The sequence below is a fragment of the Varanus komodoensis genome, unplaced genomic scaffold, assembly GCF_004798865.1.
Source record: "Varanus komodoensis strain SLA01 unplaced genomic scaffold, ASM479886v1 scaffold27, whole genome shotgun sequence".
Taxonomy (NCBI): domain Eukaryota; kingdom Metazoa; phylum Chordata; class Lepidosauria; order Squamata; family Varanidae; genus Varanus; species Varanus komodoensis.
This window is the reverse complement of record NW_025335701.1, coordinates 12,503,743-12,519,787: the sequence shown is the minus strand read 5'-3', so window position 1 is coordinate 12,519,787 and position 16,045 is coordinate 12,503,743. Positions and strand designations below refer to the sequence as shown.

The window sequence follows — 16,045 nt, the reverse complement described above, 5'->3', positions numbered from 1 at the left end:
TCTCCTGCGGCTTGGTTACTGGCAGTAAGAGCTATAAGCTAAAATATGCTGGTCATTCTGCTCCTGCCCCTTTTGCCTTTAGTCATACCTGCTACTGGTGCATTGCCCCCAGGGGCTTATATGAAGTTGAATTTCAGGCCTTGGATTGGAAGAGCTGCTGCATCTGCATTAGGCAGATTGGTTCTCCCTTGTATGCATGTTTTGTATTTTCATGTCTATTTCAGGTGCAATTTTCTGTTCAGTTAAAGACAAAGCAGTCCTCTTGGAGAGCTTTATAGTCTGACATGGTTGAATTTCTTAGAGAACTTGTCCACTTTTTTTAAAAAAGTGTATGGTTTGAATGTTAAAGCAATATTAATGGTGCCTTTAGCTTATTGTGAAAATACAGGGAAAAGCAGCAGCAGTGCTATGGTGTTGAATATTGGAGAAATCGTGTTACAGCAATTTGTGAGCCAAACTACACATCTTTAATCAAAAGGCTGTCCACAGATAAAGCAAGACACCAGAAGTAAATCTACTGCAGAAAGAGGTAGCAGAGGGTGGGCAGATTAGGCTTAATTTCACTTTGAACTGGCCCCTTCTTTATGAGCAATAGTGTATTTAAAAACAGTGATCTGCTGCTGTCCCATGTTTGAACAGGAAAGAAGAAATACACATTTTGCAAACGTGAAAAGGCATCATGACTTTCGATCGCTTATTTTAGGAGCGCTCTATCTAGAATCACTTCTCCCCCCACCCCATGGAATATGACCGCAATATCCTGAATGGTGAGCCGTCTGTTTGGAATGTGCCCTAATACTTTAGCAGAGGAGTGAAAAATGTGCAAAAGACCAAATATATAGAAAACTTGAACATCTTTAAAATAGAGGGTGGGTATGATGTTCTCTAAGCAGGCATTGTTCTTTACTTCCCCTTACATTTGACATAAAGCAGCCTGAGCCTATAAAAATGAGCCTGAAGCTTATACTTAAGCCCCTTAAAATCAATGAGTTGAAATTTACTGTTGCAATATAGTAGTGTTCTTCCTCTTCAGACCTACTCCAGAATCGATGGTCATACATTAAATTTCTTAGAATCGACCAAAATATACATGGAATGGGACAGCTCTTCATCCAGCAAGTTTGTCACCAAAAATGTATGCATATGAAAGAAGTTAGGCCTGCTTATTTCCAACTATGTATAGAATTTCAGTCTATTTGCAATTTAATACCTTTAATTGCAACAGTTAATCTTCTATTGCTCTGTCGTGTTACAAGCTGCCTTGGAAACCTAATTAGTGGAACAAAAAAATATAAAAATGAGTGGAGATTGCTGTACTTAGACATTTAAAGTGGCTTCTATTTCTACTCAGGAGTAAGTCCAGTGGAGTTAAGTGGTACTTGATCTTTAATAGGACTGTAGTATTCGCTTGTTCTTACTGCCACTACAGCCCGCTTGGCTGCAAAGAAAATATCCGCTTTCTTGGCGCGTGAAATCCTGTTCTGAAGAGCAATTCCCATTGAAGAGAGGGTAAAGTGCGCGTGCCGGCGCGACGTCATAGTTGCCGCCTTTCATTGGCTCATTGTGAGGCTCGAAACTGAGGCGTAAAGGTTTTTCCAGCCAATAGCATTCGGGCGCGCGTGTTCCGTGGATTATTGTAAACACCCAACGAGAGTGCTCCGTTCTCCTTTCCCGCCCGTGCTGAAGAAGGCTGCCACTGACGTCACCTCCAGGGAAGGGGCGGGGTTAGTACAGCCCGGTCGCTCTTTGGCGCCTGGTTCGAAGAGACTCTTCGATTTGGGCCGGCTCGGCGCATGACGGTGGCTCGAGAGGGTCAAGGAGATCTGGGTAGGTAGGCGAGGCTGAAATGGCGTTTCGCGGCGACGGGGTGTAAAAGCGCGAGTGTCTTACGGGGCAGGCGGGTGAGCGGGAAGCTGGCCCCGTGGTCTCCCTACCGCCTGGAAACAGCGGGTGCGTGCGGAGAGGCTGCTTCTCAGGGAGGAGCTGAAGTCCAGAGGTTTCGACAAGCCTTTTCTCTGAAATGCGAGGAGACCTGCCAATCTAGGCGCACTTACCTAGGAGTAAACCTCGTTGCATGCGATTTGTACAGGGGCCCCGCATTCGTTATTACTTAGGGTTCGCCTTCATCAGTAGATTCAGTTTTGCCGCCTTGCATCAGAATAAAGGATTTTTATCACAATTAAGGCAAGTTCTCTGCAAATTCAGGTACAGAAAAGGGATTACAACTCTCAGCACGTCCTAGTCAACCAAACAGTTTTTTTCTTCCTGATTGTGCCCTGATAGTTCGAATTCATGAATAGGTTCAGTTCTGTTGCTTGATTTGGGAAAAAGGATATTCTTTTTACATCACACTTGACGTGTGAATTGTGTGAGCCTGTGCTGTGTTATCCGTAACAAGTGCACAGCAATTGTTTGTTGTCAATATTGTGATTGTCACTCTCAGCATTTTCTGTATTTAATTAACTTGGTACCTCAAAGTTTACGGAATTTCCCTCCTATGCAATTAGTATAATTATATGGCATGCAATATAATTTTACAATCTATTCATGTCTTGCCATGTTTCATTTTGTGAGGACCCCGAGGCAGCTACATAACTTCATTCTATCCTCACAGCAACAACCCTGTGAGGTGGGCCAGGCTGAGAGTGAGTGGCTGCCCAAAGTCATTCAGTGAGCTTCATCCTGTGAGTGGGGGCCAGAACCCAAATCTTCCCACAATATTTCATATTGTAATATAAGTCTACATAATGCTCTGTGAGTTAAAGCCTATAATGTATGAAAACACGCCAGAATACATGTGTCCGTAAGGTGTCATAAGACTCTTTTTGAAAACAAAGAGAAACTTGTTTTTCAGAAAATGCAGGAAGTTACCTTCTATTGAATCAGACCATTGATTGCTTTAGCTTAGCATTGCCTGCACTCTTTGACAGTAGCAGGCCAGGGGTTCAAGCAAGGTCTTTCCCAGCAATATATGGAGATGCTGAGCCTAAAACCTGAGGTCTTCTAACACCCAAAATGTGTGCTCTGCCCTTGAGCTACAGTCCTGCAGAAGGATTGCTCAGTAAGCCCGGCTTCTAAGGTTCTGTAGTCCTCATTTCAGCTTTTTAGATTTTATCTGGGGGCTGAGGTGCCTCAAACCACAGTTGTTCTAAACATAACGAGAGAGACTTTCAGCTCCCTCTTCTCTTTCTCCGAGATATTAATGTGCTGTCTTATGCATGTCCAAGTTTGCTGCCTTAGTTCTTGAACAGGGGTCTCAAACTCAACTTACCTGGGGGCCGCTGGAAGTAGAGGCTGGGTGAGGCTGGGCCGCATCAAGTATCCCACCACCGCGGTGGTGGGGGGCCGCTCATCCCGCAGCCGGCCCGGGCGCCGCCGGCGCTTTGAAGGCCGCAGGGCCCCTCCCCGTGCCCCACCCGTCCCAGCAATTGGCCCACGGGCCACGAGTTTGAGACCCCTGTTCTAGAAGGACACATCTGTGTGGAAATGACCTTTTGGCAAATGCGTTACAAGTCAAATGCAAAATACGAGGAGAGAGAGAAGAGCTTCTCTCACTTTCTTTCCTTTGTGAGCCATGTTTGCAGCCCCTCCATCCTCTTTCCTTCCTCCCACCTACCTGGTTCTGTCTGTCTTTTCAGAGCCAGTACGGGACTGGCAGTTGTGTAATAAATGGAGAGTTAGACCCATGAGGTCTCCTGGAGACGAAGTCTTTCTGCCAGTACTGCTTGTGGCAACTGTAATGTAGGCTGATCACTGGTGTAATGACTTAGAAAAAGACTAGAATCGCAGGTTTTTCTTTCCAATGGGCTACTTTTCTACAGGGGTGGGGAAGTGGTATGTTGAAAAAGCATTTGCAAATTCAGTTTTCTCCACTGGCAGGGTAAAGTGCTCCAGCCCATAACCCTTGGTGTTTTGTTGTTGTTAGTCACGAAGTCGTGTCCGACCCTTTGCGACCCCATGGACAACATTCCTCCAGGCCTTCCTGTCCTCCACCATCCCCCAGAGTCCACTTAAGCTCACACCAACTGCTTCAGTGACTCCATCTAGCCACCTCATCCTCTGCCATCCCCTTCTTCTTTTGCCATCTATTGTTCCCAGCATTAGACTCTTCTCCAGGGAGTCCTTCCTTCTCATTCGGTGGCCAAAATATTGAGTTTCATCTTCAGGATCAGGCCTTCTGAAGAGCAGTCAGGATTGATCTCCTCTAGGACTGACCGGTTTGATCGTCTTGCTGTCCAAGGGACTCGCAGGAGTCTCTGCCAGCAGCACAATTGAAAGGCCTCAATTCTTCAGCGCTCAGCCTTCCTTATGGTCCAGCTTTCATAGCCGTACATTGCAACTGGGAAAACCATAGCCTTGACTATATGCACTTTTGTTGTCAGGGTGATGTCTCTGCTTTTTAGTATGCTGTCTAGATTTGCCATAGCTTTCCTCCCCAGGAGCAAGCGTCTTTTAATTTCTGGGCTGCAGTCCCCGTCTGCGGTGATCTTGGAGCCCAGAAAAATAAAATCTGTCACTACCTCCATTTCTTCCCATCCATTTGCCGGGAAGTGAGAGGACCGGATGCCATGATCTTAGTTTTCTTAATGTTGAGTTTCAAGCCAACTTTTGCACTCTCCTCCTTCACCTGCATCAAGAAGCTCTTTAGTTCCTCCTCACTTTCTGCCATTAGAGTGGTGTCATCTGCATATCTGACATATCTGAGGTTGTTGATATTTCTCCCAGCAATCTTAATTCCAACTGGTGATTCATCTAGCCCCGCCTTTCTCATGATGTGCTCTGCATATAAGTTAAATAGGCAGGGCGACAGTATACAGCCTTGCCGAACTCCTGTCTGAATTTTGAACCAATCAGTGGTTCCATGTCCAGTTCTCACTGTTGCTTCTTGACTTGGTGTTTTAGCCAGCCTCATTCTGCATAATTTGGACCCAGTTCAATTTGTTCTGTGGATACTGAGCACACAGCTATACGGTTTTAGCCCATCTGTGGGTGCATTCATCGCAGGTCCTGTAAAACAGGCCTAATTTGGTTGAGGGGTGAATTCAGCCTTGTGGGCAGTTGGTGTCACTGTTGGACCTACTCCACGTCTTATGATGCGGATAACATGAGCAAGGGCTATGCTGATGATCCATGCCATGTTATCTTTCTTCATGCAGTATCTTTTTTCAGAGCAGTGCTGTTGGCACTCATATGCTTCTTGTGAGTCTTATTTGGGTACTCGGTTGACCACTGTATGAACAGAATGTTCTGGATGGGTCTTTGGGCTAATTCAGCAGAGCTGTTCTGATCTCCCTTTAGCCTGCCTCTGTGAAATGCAATCTAGATGCATCAGAGGTAAGATAATTCACAACAATACTTTATTCTGTTCTTTGTTCCTTGCAGGAGATGGCTGGGACAATCCAAGAAAAGGCGCAAATGACATTTCCATTTCCGTATATACCATATTCTATTCAAAAAGAGTTTATGGCTAAACTTTATCAGGTTTTGGAAATGGGAAAGATTGGCATATTTGAGAGTCCGACTGGCACCGTAAGTCAATTTACATGTTCTTTATTTGAAGGGCTTATGCCCTGCTTGTCTGCTACCAGCCCTTCAAGGTGTATGTAACCTGCACACAGGTGCAGGAAGGAATACTTTGCTTTATGAAGGGATGCAAAGGGTAGGGAGAACTAGTGGTGTGACTTGCAGTTTTGCTGTTTGGTTTGCCAAGAGTGTGGGGGGGGGCGGGAGTGAAACTATCTGACTAGACTTGTTGTAGACCACGTCCATGAAGGGTCCTCCACCACTGAAGGAGCTGGAGAGGGAAGCAGCCATTCCAGCAGTCTTGCTGTGAAATATTATATATTTCAGCCATCTTGTTTTCTTTTTCAGGTTGTAGGCCTATGGGTGGGGACTGTTTTATTTTAGTGGGAATATGTAATCTCCTTTGGGAACCTTTTTGACTGAAAAGTAGGGTAAAATACTTGTAAGTAAATAAATAATTCCCCTACCCATGTGCATAGTCAGCCAGCAAGCAGCTTGTGGGAAACGATTGGTGCTCTAAAGAATTTGGGGGTTCTGTTTTTGTGTTTAAATGTTAATAGTCCTGCTAGGTTTCTGTAAGGGAAGTGTCTGCTTTTTAAACTTCTGTTTCATTTTAGGGAAAATCTTTGAGTCTTATTTGTGGCGCTCTCTCATGGCTTCGAGACTTTGAAGAGAAAAAAAGGCAGGAGGAGGCCCGGCTCCTGGCAACTGAAATGAACGGGAAGGATGGGAAAGAGCAGCTTGAGAAGGCCAGCACAGAGCCTGGAGAGCCAGACTGGATAACACAGTTTGTGCAGAAGAAAGAAGAGCGGGAAGCAGTTCAGAGGCTGAAGGTAGAAGGCTGCTTCATGACCAGAAATAGGCAACTTGGTGCCCTCCAGATGCTTGGGACAACAGCTCCCATCAGCCCTAGCTGGCATAGCCTATGGTGAGGGGTTGATGGTTACTTCAGTGTAGCTATCCCTGGAGAGCCAGATGTTCCCACTCTTGATATAGCATTATCTGTCCATCTTTTACGCAGGCTCTCTCTTTGAAGAAGCAAGCAATACGAGTCCAAGGCAGAATAATAATGCAATTATGGGCAGTCCCTGATTTACAAACATCTGAGTTATGAACAACCCGTACTTATGAATGAACTGCTATGAAGCATATTAATTTTAAAAAATAATTGTGGAAAATTGTCATCACCATAGAGGGAGAGGAAGAGGAAGGGGAGAGAGGGAGGGCCTCCAGAGCATGCCTTCCTGCCCTGCCCATCCAGAAAGAGAAATCTCTCCGGCATTTCCTTGCTGCAGAAAGTTTGGGTGGGGGAGGGGCTTCAAGTTATTCGTGATTTTTCCACTTTCGTGTGGGTTGTGCACCTCTAACCTCCGTGAATGTGGAGGGCCAATCATATGTAATCCAACTTGCATACAAATTTGACTTGCTCATTTTCACAGAAATGGACCTTTTTCATAACCAGGGGACTGCTTGTATGTTTGTAACACTAAGCCAGGAGAAAGGGGTACCCAGCTGCTTCATGATACTTAAAAAGCTATGTGTCATAACTGAGGGCATCATTCCTCTACTCTGCTAAAAATGGGGGAGTTACTACTGAAGGACTAAGGTAAATGAGCTCTCTCAGCCCCAAGTCCCAGCAAAATGCTTGAGCAGTGGTGTGCCAGTGCTAAGAAAAGCTCAAGTGGTGAATACTATCAGATATTTAATGACGAGCTTAGCACTGTATGCATTTTCATCAGGGTCGGGTGAACGTATTTGAAATGAAAACACATATATTAAGTCACTTTACTTTGCTCAAAAATCTCTTGAAAAACTCTTTTCATGTGAAATAGGAAGACTCTGCATGGCTGGCAGTATGGGCACCCTGGCTAAGGGTATTAGGCCTGGTACGACAGAGCCAGGGAAGAAGAGTTATTAAGGATTTAGAGAAAAGGGCAAATTGGGAAAACAGCTTCAGAGCACAAAGCAGCTTCAGAGTGGTTTAAAGTGGCAATTCAGTGGCAGATGATACATAAAATAGAAAATGCCATCTAGCTAGCACGGCCCTGCACAAACGGGTTACCAGTTCTTCAGAAGGCCTATGCTTTCCAGAGTGAAATACTTGTGATGCCTCTGATAGGGCTCTACTCCATGCACCCCCCCCCCCCCGCTCTTTGGGGAAACCTACCACTGAGTGCCTGTATCAGAGCAAAACTTTGGTGCAATCTCCTCTGGTGCTGGCATCAGACACCTCTGCCTTCTGGATAACATACTTCTAGCCACCACACTGAAAGAGAGAGACCCTCAACTTCCTTTTCCAGGGGAGCTTATCTCTTTCAGCTCTTCCCATTTGCTTGGGTTGAGGTTCCAGATATGCTCTTGTTTTTTGCCTGCTGACTGTCTGGTAATCATTCCCAGCTCTGAGATGGATTCTGAAAGAATCTGGGCAATTCACCTGGGCAATTTACTGTTGAATAAGTTTCCTGAAAGGAGGTACTCGGCCTTGAGATGTCCTTAACCAGGGTATGCGTTACAATGCAAGGTGACCCGGCCTTTAGTTTTAGCAGAGACCTGCAACTGACTGAAAAAGGGAGGTCTCTCTCCTTGGACGTGAGTAAAATGCAGTTCGTATGGTCTGGCTGAGCAGCACTCCAGGCTGACCATTACATCTTGCTGAACAGCATCTGCATAAAATGCATGCAACATTATTTTCCCTATTAAATATTTGCTAGTACCTGCTGTGTTTGATGATGCTATAAGCCAGCACTAAATCTTACACTGGTTTGTTTTGAACTGTACAATTTCACTAATGAATGTTGAATATCTAAGAGAGCAATCTTGGGCAAGGGTCCCAGAAACCATAGGAAAGATACATCCCTCTGAGTAGAAGTCAGAGATCCTCCCCCACATGGCAGGCATGGAGAGAACCATGCTGACTGCCTTTCCAGGGTTGGAAAAGCAACCTTGGAGTCTTGGGAAAGGGGGCATCCCACTGGACAATGGGAGGAGGAAACCAGAGATGCCAGGATATGAGTTATTCCAGGTTTGCTCCAGTCTCCTTCTCTCCCTCTCCAAAGGTTCATTGTGAGGAAGCTCACCTTCTTTTCTCCTGCTGCCTCTGGCAGGGCCTAGTAAACCTGAAGCCCTCTTGACTTGGGAGTTTTTGAGCATCTAAGTCACAAGCAATAGCACCCTGCCCTCATTCATCCCCCCCAAAATAAAAACAACTTACTGGGATAGTTTTCCAAAGATTCTTTGCTACATGTATAGAAACCAGTTTTCTTTTGGCCTGCATCACACCTGCTGTTCTAAAAGCTAGCACCTTAGTGGAGATTAGAAACATTATAATTTGAAAAAGGCTAAAATTGGGATAAGTGTAACATGCCTGAAATTCAGTAGATGTGGAAACAGAGTGTTCACGTAACATGCATCCTGGACACAGAAGTTATATTTTACTACTCCTTTTCTGAAGTAGCAGTGGATTTCCATTTGGAACTTCTGTGGTGGAGCTTTTTCTTACTCTCATTTGGCTTTTAGGAGGAACAGATCAGAAGGAAGAAGCGAGAGGAGCGCCTTGAGCAAATTCGCCACAATGTGCAGCTGAGATATGCATCTAAAAGAAAGGTGAGCCACTCCAGACACCAGAGGAAGTCCTTAAAGGTCCAAATTCCAATTGCTGGAATTTTACAGGGCCATGGTATCTGTAGAATGTGGGCTCTTGAAATAAACTTTCTATTAATAAGATACGGTCAGGGATGATAGGGTATCTCATAAAGCGCCAAATAATAGTGCTGGGTTCCAGCTCAAAAGTGGTCAAATTAGAAGCTAATGCAGAGCTGTAGTCAACAGTGAATTGGTTTCTTAGATCAGATCAAATCTAGTCCAGTATTCTGTTTCCAGTGTGGACAGCAAGATACTTTTGAGAGCTTAGAAGCAAGGCAGGAGGGCATTGCTTGTATGTCTGCAACTGTTTATAATCACATGAATATGGAGGTATAACTTTTAGCTATCACAGCTTACTCTGCATACTCTGAATTTACGTAATCCCTTTTTTATTGTCCTCAGTGCTACTGGCCATTCCGATATTCATGAACTGCATAAGTGGACTGTGCATTCATTTTGGGTGGTTTTCCATGTCTGGCTTGGTGCCATAGTGTGCATGCAAGCATTCAGGAAGCATATATAGAAAAAAATATCTTATTTTGGGGTGCACCTTGCTGAGTGCAAGAAGCATGTTAAGTTCGGTCGCATATCAAATTAGCAGTGGGAAAACTCCATTCATAAAAGCAACCTCTTCAGGCCTGGCTCTTTCTCTGTCCAACTTTTTCGGCACAAAGAAAGGAAAAGTCGACAGGGTGTGGATGGATGATCTTAGGGGAGAGGGTAAAAATTTGCATGCAGGGCTGAGCCCCTTGGCAGCACCTGGCTTGCCAAATTAGTCTCGGGGGCAGTCCAGCTTCCAAACCAAAAAAAGAGTCTCGATGCCAAGGCCTGCCTCCTGGGTTGGTAAATGGATTGTGCACTGGAACAAGGATTCCTGTGTTGGGATGAGCAACTTTATTGTCTCAGAGAAAACTGCATGCCTCTCTCCGTGCAGAGAGAATAAAAAGAGGCAGGGCAGGGCCAAATGATGTTACAGGAAGGGAGACCCCCTCCCCCCGCTCCCCGATATCATTGGGCCAATCAGTTTGCTCCGGGGTGGTCATGTGCAGTTGTGCCTCTAGACCAAAAGAGATGGTCGGCACCACCTCACGGGATGATTGCTTGGAGTGTGACAATTCCATGTCGCTTATCTCAGAGGCTCGAAGAGGAGGAGGTGGAGCATCTACTCCAGCTCAGCAAGGATGTTTTGTCCTGTCCGGACAAGTTGGATTCTTTGGGGTCTCTGGATCCAAGCGAGGAAGATCTGATCCTTGGAGAGTATGAGAGTGATGAGGAGAAGAATGCGGGAAGTAGGTAAGGATGGTCATGCGAGTATAAGGTGTTCCAGCCTGGGGTGAAGCAGCTCATGGCAACTGGAATCCTTCTAAGTCTTTGGAGGTTTTCCAGAAAGACTGGAGCAGCTCAGCAGTCAAAATTAGCTGATGATTTCCCCCAGACTAGGCTTCTTTAGGCAGAGGTGCTCAGTATTTGAATGCTCCCTATTGCGTATCTCCCTCCTTTTCTCTTCTCCTTCCTCCCGATTTGTAGTTAGCATATTGTGGGAAAGCCATTGGTTTGACCTGTTGATTTCAATATGCACAGAGCGTCTTGAAATGGACCACCTGGGGACCCAGCCTGGTCTGAGAGGGATTCCCATACCCTTCCTGCTGCCCCACCCCCCGCACATGCCAACTTAAAGGTGCAGGAGGTTGATACTGGCAGGTTGGTGCTGAGTCTGCACAGAATGTGGAAGGAACCTATTTAGACTCAGCTTGTGTGTTTGCTTTGCTATACAGCTTCCTTACTCAAGGCTGATTTGGGCACCACACATGACCAAGACATGCTTCATGAGAGAGCTAATCAAAAGGAAGCCTGTTTTTGTTTTCACCCTTTAGGTTAAAGGAAGAAGATGAAGATGAAGATGTGGAAGAGGAACATGTAACGAAGGTAGGGCTCTAAGAGCTATTCTAGAACTCTTGCAAAATGAGATGTGGGAGATGCCATGATACAGTTGCAAGAATTCATCACCCTTTGTCCTCTCTCAAATGCTCATTTATTTCTTTTGTTTTGTACTTGTCCTATTCCTACCAATGTAAAGGCTGATAACAGGGGCTGTTTTTTAAATCTTTTAAAAAAATATACACACGATCAGTTAAACTCCATTGAGAATCCTGGCCAACTCTTCAACTCAGACTCAGCTGCTGAATCCAGCCCATGCGGGGAAGAAACGTGTGTCCTTTTCAAAGGATGCTCAGACTGTACTTTAACAAGCCCCTTGGACAGTGCATTCACCTAGGATAGGGCTGCAGAAGCCCCAGTCCATGATGGCTCCACATCTGGCCCATGGAGGCTTGGGTCACTTTTGTGCCCCCTGCTGCCTTGGCATTCCAGGGTTGGGATGACATGGGGATAGGATTCCTCTCCATTAAGTCTGATCTGTCATCACAGTAGGACATAACAGTGGCGGCTCCCCATGCTGCCTCTCCAGCACACAAACTTTTCTGGTATGAAAGCCCTCTGGGAAGTAAAGGTAAGCCAGCCAAGGCTTCTTGGGGCCAGTCAGGGCAGGCGTGGCAGAGCTAGCTGGATCCAATTACAGCTTTGCACCCTGACCTAGGAGGCAACATTCGTTGCTCCAGCCTACTATGGAAGTCGGGCTGAAAGCCAAGGAAACTACATGGAAGAAGAGCCATGCTGAATCGGGCCAAGGGTCCGTTTAATTCCCAGTGAGCAGTTCTGTTACAACATGTGGCCAACCAGCTGCTTGTGGAAGGCACGCAAGCAGGACATGAATGCACCAACATCCTGCCACTCTTGTTTCTCAGCAACTGGAATACATACATACATCTCTGCTACTGCGGGGAGCATGTAGTATTGGGGCATACTTGGAATTGGAATTGTTGTAGATTGGAATTGTTGGAGATTACAAGCTGGATCTTGGAATTGTTGTAGATTGCAACCTGAATATGAGTCAACAGTGTGATGTGGCTGCCAAAAGGGCAAATGCTATTTTAGGCAGCATTAATAGAAGTATAATTTTCAAATCCTAGTTTCCCTTTATTTTGCACTGGTTAGGCCTCACCTGGAGTAATGTGTCCAGTTCTGGGCACCACAGTTTTAAGAAGGATGCAGATAAGCTGGAAAGGGTTCAGGGGAGGGTAACAAGGATGATCCAGGGACTGAAAACAAAGTCCTGTGAATTGAGATTGAAAGAGTTGGGTATGCTTAGCCTTGAGAAGAGAATACCGAGGGGAGATAAGATAGCATTCTTCAAGTACTTGGAAGAGTCACAAAGAGGAAGGCCAGGATCTCTTCTCAGTCATCCCAGAATGCAGGACTAATGGGCTCTAGTTACAGGAAGCCAGGTTCCAGCTAGATATCAGGAAAATTTCCTGACTGTTAGAGCAATACGACAGTGGAACCGATGACCTAGGTTGGTTGTGGGCTCTCCCACACTGGAGGCATTCGAGATGCAGCTGGACAGCCATCTGAGAGGGATGGTTTAACTGGGTGTCCTGCACTGAGCAGGGGGTTGGACTCGATGGCCTTCTGGCCCCTTTCAGCTCTACTGTTCTATGTTCTACTGTAGGCCTTGACAGACTTATCTTCTGTGCTGTATTTCATCTCTGTTTCTCTTTCCCAGATTTACTACTGCAGCCGAACGCATTCCCAGCTGGCCCAGTTTGTGCATGAGGTTCAGAAGAGCCCTTTTGGCCAGGAGACGCGGCTGGTGTCCTTGGGGTCCAGGCAGGTAAAGTTGCAGTGCTTTGCTGCTGAAATATCTCTTTGGACAGAAGCAGATGCGATGCAAATCCCAAGGTGGCCATCCAAGCTGGCAAACCAGCCTCTGGTCTCCCCTTCTTTCCCTGTAATGCCCAGTAAGGAAAATGTAAGATTTGAAATCTTTGGCCCTGGATTCTCCCTGCTCAGTAGTCAATGATGTTTGGTGGGGAAGTATGTGAGGCAGTGATGTCACATCATCATGCAGCTCCCTTACTAAGTGTGTGTGGAGACGAAGAAAGAGCCAGATGTGCTGTGCTGCACGTCTCGTCCTGCTCTTAGAATCGCTGCTTTGCGAAGGGTTGGCAGTAGCAGTGCAGAGTGTTAAAACAAGCATTCACCACTCTCCAAGGTGAAGAACTGCTGCATCTTCTGCTTTTGTACTGTATATTTCTAGATGCGAGCTAGAACAATAACAAAAACGTCAGGAATCCACCAGAAGTCAGATATTGGCAAACATCACGCTTATGTGCACTTTCCAATAGACTTGAACATCCTTTAGAGTTACTGTGTTTATGAACATTTATGGCTTTGTGGGCCATTGGCAGGATCTTCTGCAATTTCTCCCTCAACCTGCGCATTCCCAGAACTGTTCTGAGAGGCTAGAATGGAGCTTACTGTAAATCAGCTTTTTTCTAACTGGCCTCTGGTTTTGTCTCCTTGGCTGTCTCAGAACCTGTGTGTAAATGAGGACGTCCGGCGCCTGGGAGCTGTCCAGCTCTTAAACGATCGCTGTCTGGAGATGCAGAAGAATAAGCATGGTATGATGCCACTTCAGGTTGGCTTAATGGCAGCAGTGGTTGACATGGTGCAAACACAAAGGGTTGGGTGCTGGCTCTGTTCCACTGGGCAGTTAGTTCAGCCCTCTGTCTGGGACATGTAACAAAACTGGGGCCAGGGCATCTAAAGGAACGCCTTTTCCCCTATGAGCCTACCCAGCCCCTGAGATCAGCATCTGAGGCCCCTCTGAGGAGGGTGGCAACAAGAAGGGCCTTTTCAGGAGTGGCACCCTGACTTTGGAATGAGCTCCCCAGAGAGGTTTGCCTGGTGCTATTTTTATACTTTTTTGTGCCAGGCAGAGACCTTTTTATTTTGCCAGTATTTTAATTGTAAATTGATTTTTAATGGCATTTTAATTGAAGGGAGTATGTCTTTTATGAAATCAGGAGTTCTGGTGGGTGCTCTTTTATTGTTGTTAATGTTTTTGATTGATTGTGGTGTTTTTATACTGTTTATATTGTTCTTGTATGGTTTTTATTGTTGCAACCCCTGTAGGGAGCCATGTGGCTAATGGCTGAGGCTTGTAAGTAAGTGAGTAGCGTCGAGTAGAGTGCTCCTGTTCAGAATGTCAGCCAGTGAATGTGCTCTTCCAGGATGCATCCATAGTCCCCAGCCCATGTGGCCACCTCCCTGGTGGTGCATTCCTCATTAACCAGCGTGTTCGATGCTCGTTGGACTGTTACTGGTTCTCCTGCCCCACTCCTGCTTAGTTTTTTCCCCTCTGAAGAACTGTTTCATTTCTTCAGATCTTGTAGTTACTCCAAGCTTGTGATTGCCTCTCTTTTGGGCATGGATGCTACTGTTTTAGCTACACAAGGGATCCATGGGCAGATAATGAGCATGCAGTTAATTATATTCTTTATTTCAAAAAGTTTATGCTGTTCCTTAGCACCTCACTAAAAGGTTTCCTGAGAGGTTTGCGTACAGTGAGTTAAATAAGACAGGCTTATAAACCAAAAAGACATGACACACAAGGAAAATGGGCAGAGAGGGAGAAGGAAAAAATATGTGACAAGGCTGGTAGAATAGCCCTGCTTTGCCTCTTATCTCCCGGAAGATAATACATACAGTAAACATATTTAGCCATATATCCTTTCTATCCTCCAAAGAGTTTAGGCTGCCATGTATACATGTCTGCCTCCCTTTCATTTTATTTTTGCAACAGCTCTGTAAGGTAGAATAGGCTAAGAGAATTTCACGGCAAACAGGGCTTTGGACTTAATCTTCCTGGTCCAAGTCCAACATTGTGCTGGCTTACAGATGGCTTAAACATTAGATACTCAAAGTGGAAAGCGCACATAAATGTCCTAGAACCACTGTGCAAGCTGACTGGAGAGAATAAAAACACTGTGCCCCAAACCCAGTGGGGCAAGCTCTGCTCCTAAACCATCTGAGAGGGTGTTGAACCTGGAGTTTTGCCCTGAGCAGGGGGTTGGACCCTCTGGCCCTCTGGCCCCTTCCAACTCTACTATTCTGTGATTCTAATGAAGCTGTAGAAGCAGCAGCAGTGGCCTGGTTTCAGTAATAATTCATGGCTTACTTTCCCCCAGGTTGGATTTCTGTAGTCTGCTTTAGATGGGTTTGCCTTTGAAGGACTTTCGGAAGCATCAATTAGCCTAGAGGGCTACTGCTAGGGTGTTGGCTGGAGCAGATGACTCGGCCAAGTATATGGTCTAGTAGGAGCTCTCCTGGTTCCCAGTTCATTTTTGTGCTTCATTCAGATGGATAGTGTGGTGCTTTAGAAGCCCTACCCAATCTTGGGCTAGAACTTTTAAAGAATCATCTTCTGTATGATTCTGCTGGGACCCTTAAGGTCATCTGCTGATGTTCTACTGTAATTGCGGGTACTGTAGACAGGCAATGGAGGAAAGGATGTCTCCATGGTGATATGGAGTCTATCAAACACCCTACCCCCCAAAATTGTTGCCTTTTGACAAACAAGAAAAGTAGATCTACTGTGCTGAGTGTTTTCTGGTCCTACTTGCTTAAGTGGTATTTTGGGCTGCTGCTCGCTCTGTCTGTCTGTCTGTCTGTCTGTCTGTCTGTCTGTCTTCTTTCTTAAGTGTTAAATCTGATCTTGAATATTTTGCTGTTTTGAATATTTCTTATAGGTTGGATAGAAACGCTGCAAGAAATAAAATCTTGATATTTTGTCTCTCTGTTCTTTTCCCTCTCTCCCGGCAGTTATTTAAATGTGGTGGGAGCAGAGACCTTTTTTCTGGTTATGCCACTCTAGGACTGCCTTACCCAACCTGGTCCTGCCAGATCTTTTGACCCAAACTCCCATCATGCCTGGTGACTGGCCATGCTGGCCGGGGCTGAGGATACCTGCAGTCCCAAA

General features: G+C 45.7%; 1 protein-coding gene across 1 annotated transcript in view; it reads left to right on the top strand.

Moving 5' to 3' along the window:
- Positions 1-1,719: 1,719 nt before the first annotated feature.
- Positions 1,720-16,045, top strand: part of DDX11 (DEAD/H-box helicase 11) — a 33,606-nt gene continuing 19,280 nt past the window's right edge. The window contains exons 1-8 of the mRNA XM_044434154.1: positions 1,720-1,827; positions 5,383-5,529; positions 6,141-6,356; positions 9,040-9,126; positions 10,301-10,458; positions 11,040-11,091; positions 12,788-12,895; positions 13,598-13,685. Of these exons, the coding sequence (XP_044290089.1) occupies positions 5,386-5,529; positions 6,141-6,356; positions 9,040-9,126; positions 10,301-10,458; positions 11,040-11,091; positions 12,788-12,895; positions 13,598-13,685 (853 nt within the window). The 5' untranslated portion in view covers positions 1,720-1,827; positions 5,383-5,385. The remainder of the gene's footprint in view (positions 1,828-5,382; positions 5,530-6,140; positions 6,357-9,039; positions 9,127-10,300; positions 10,459-11,039; positions 11,092-12,787; positions 12,896-13,597; positions 13,686-16,045) is intronic.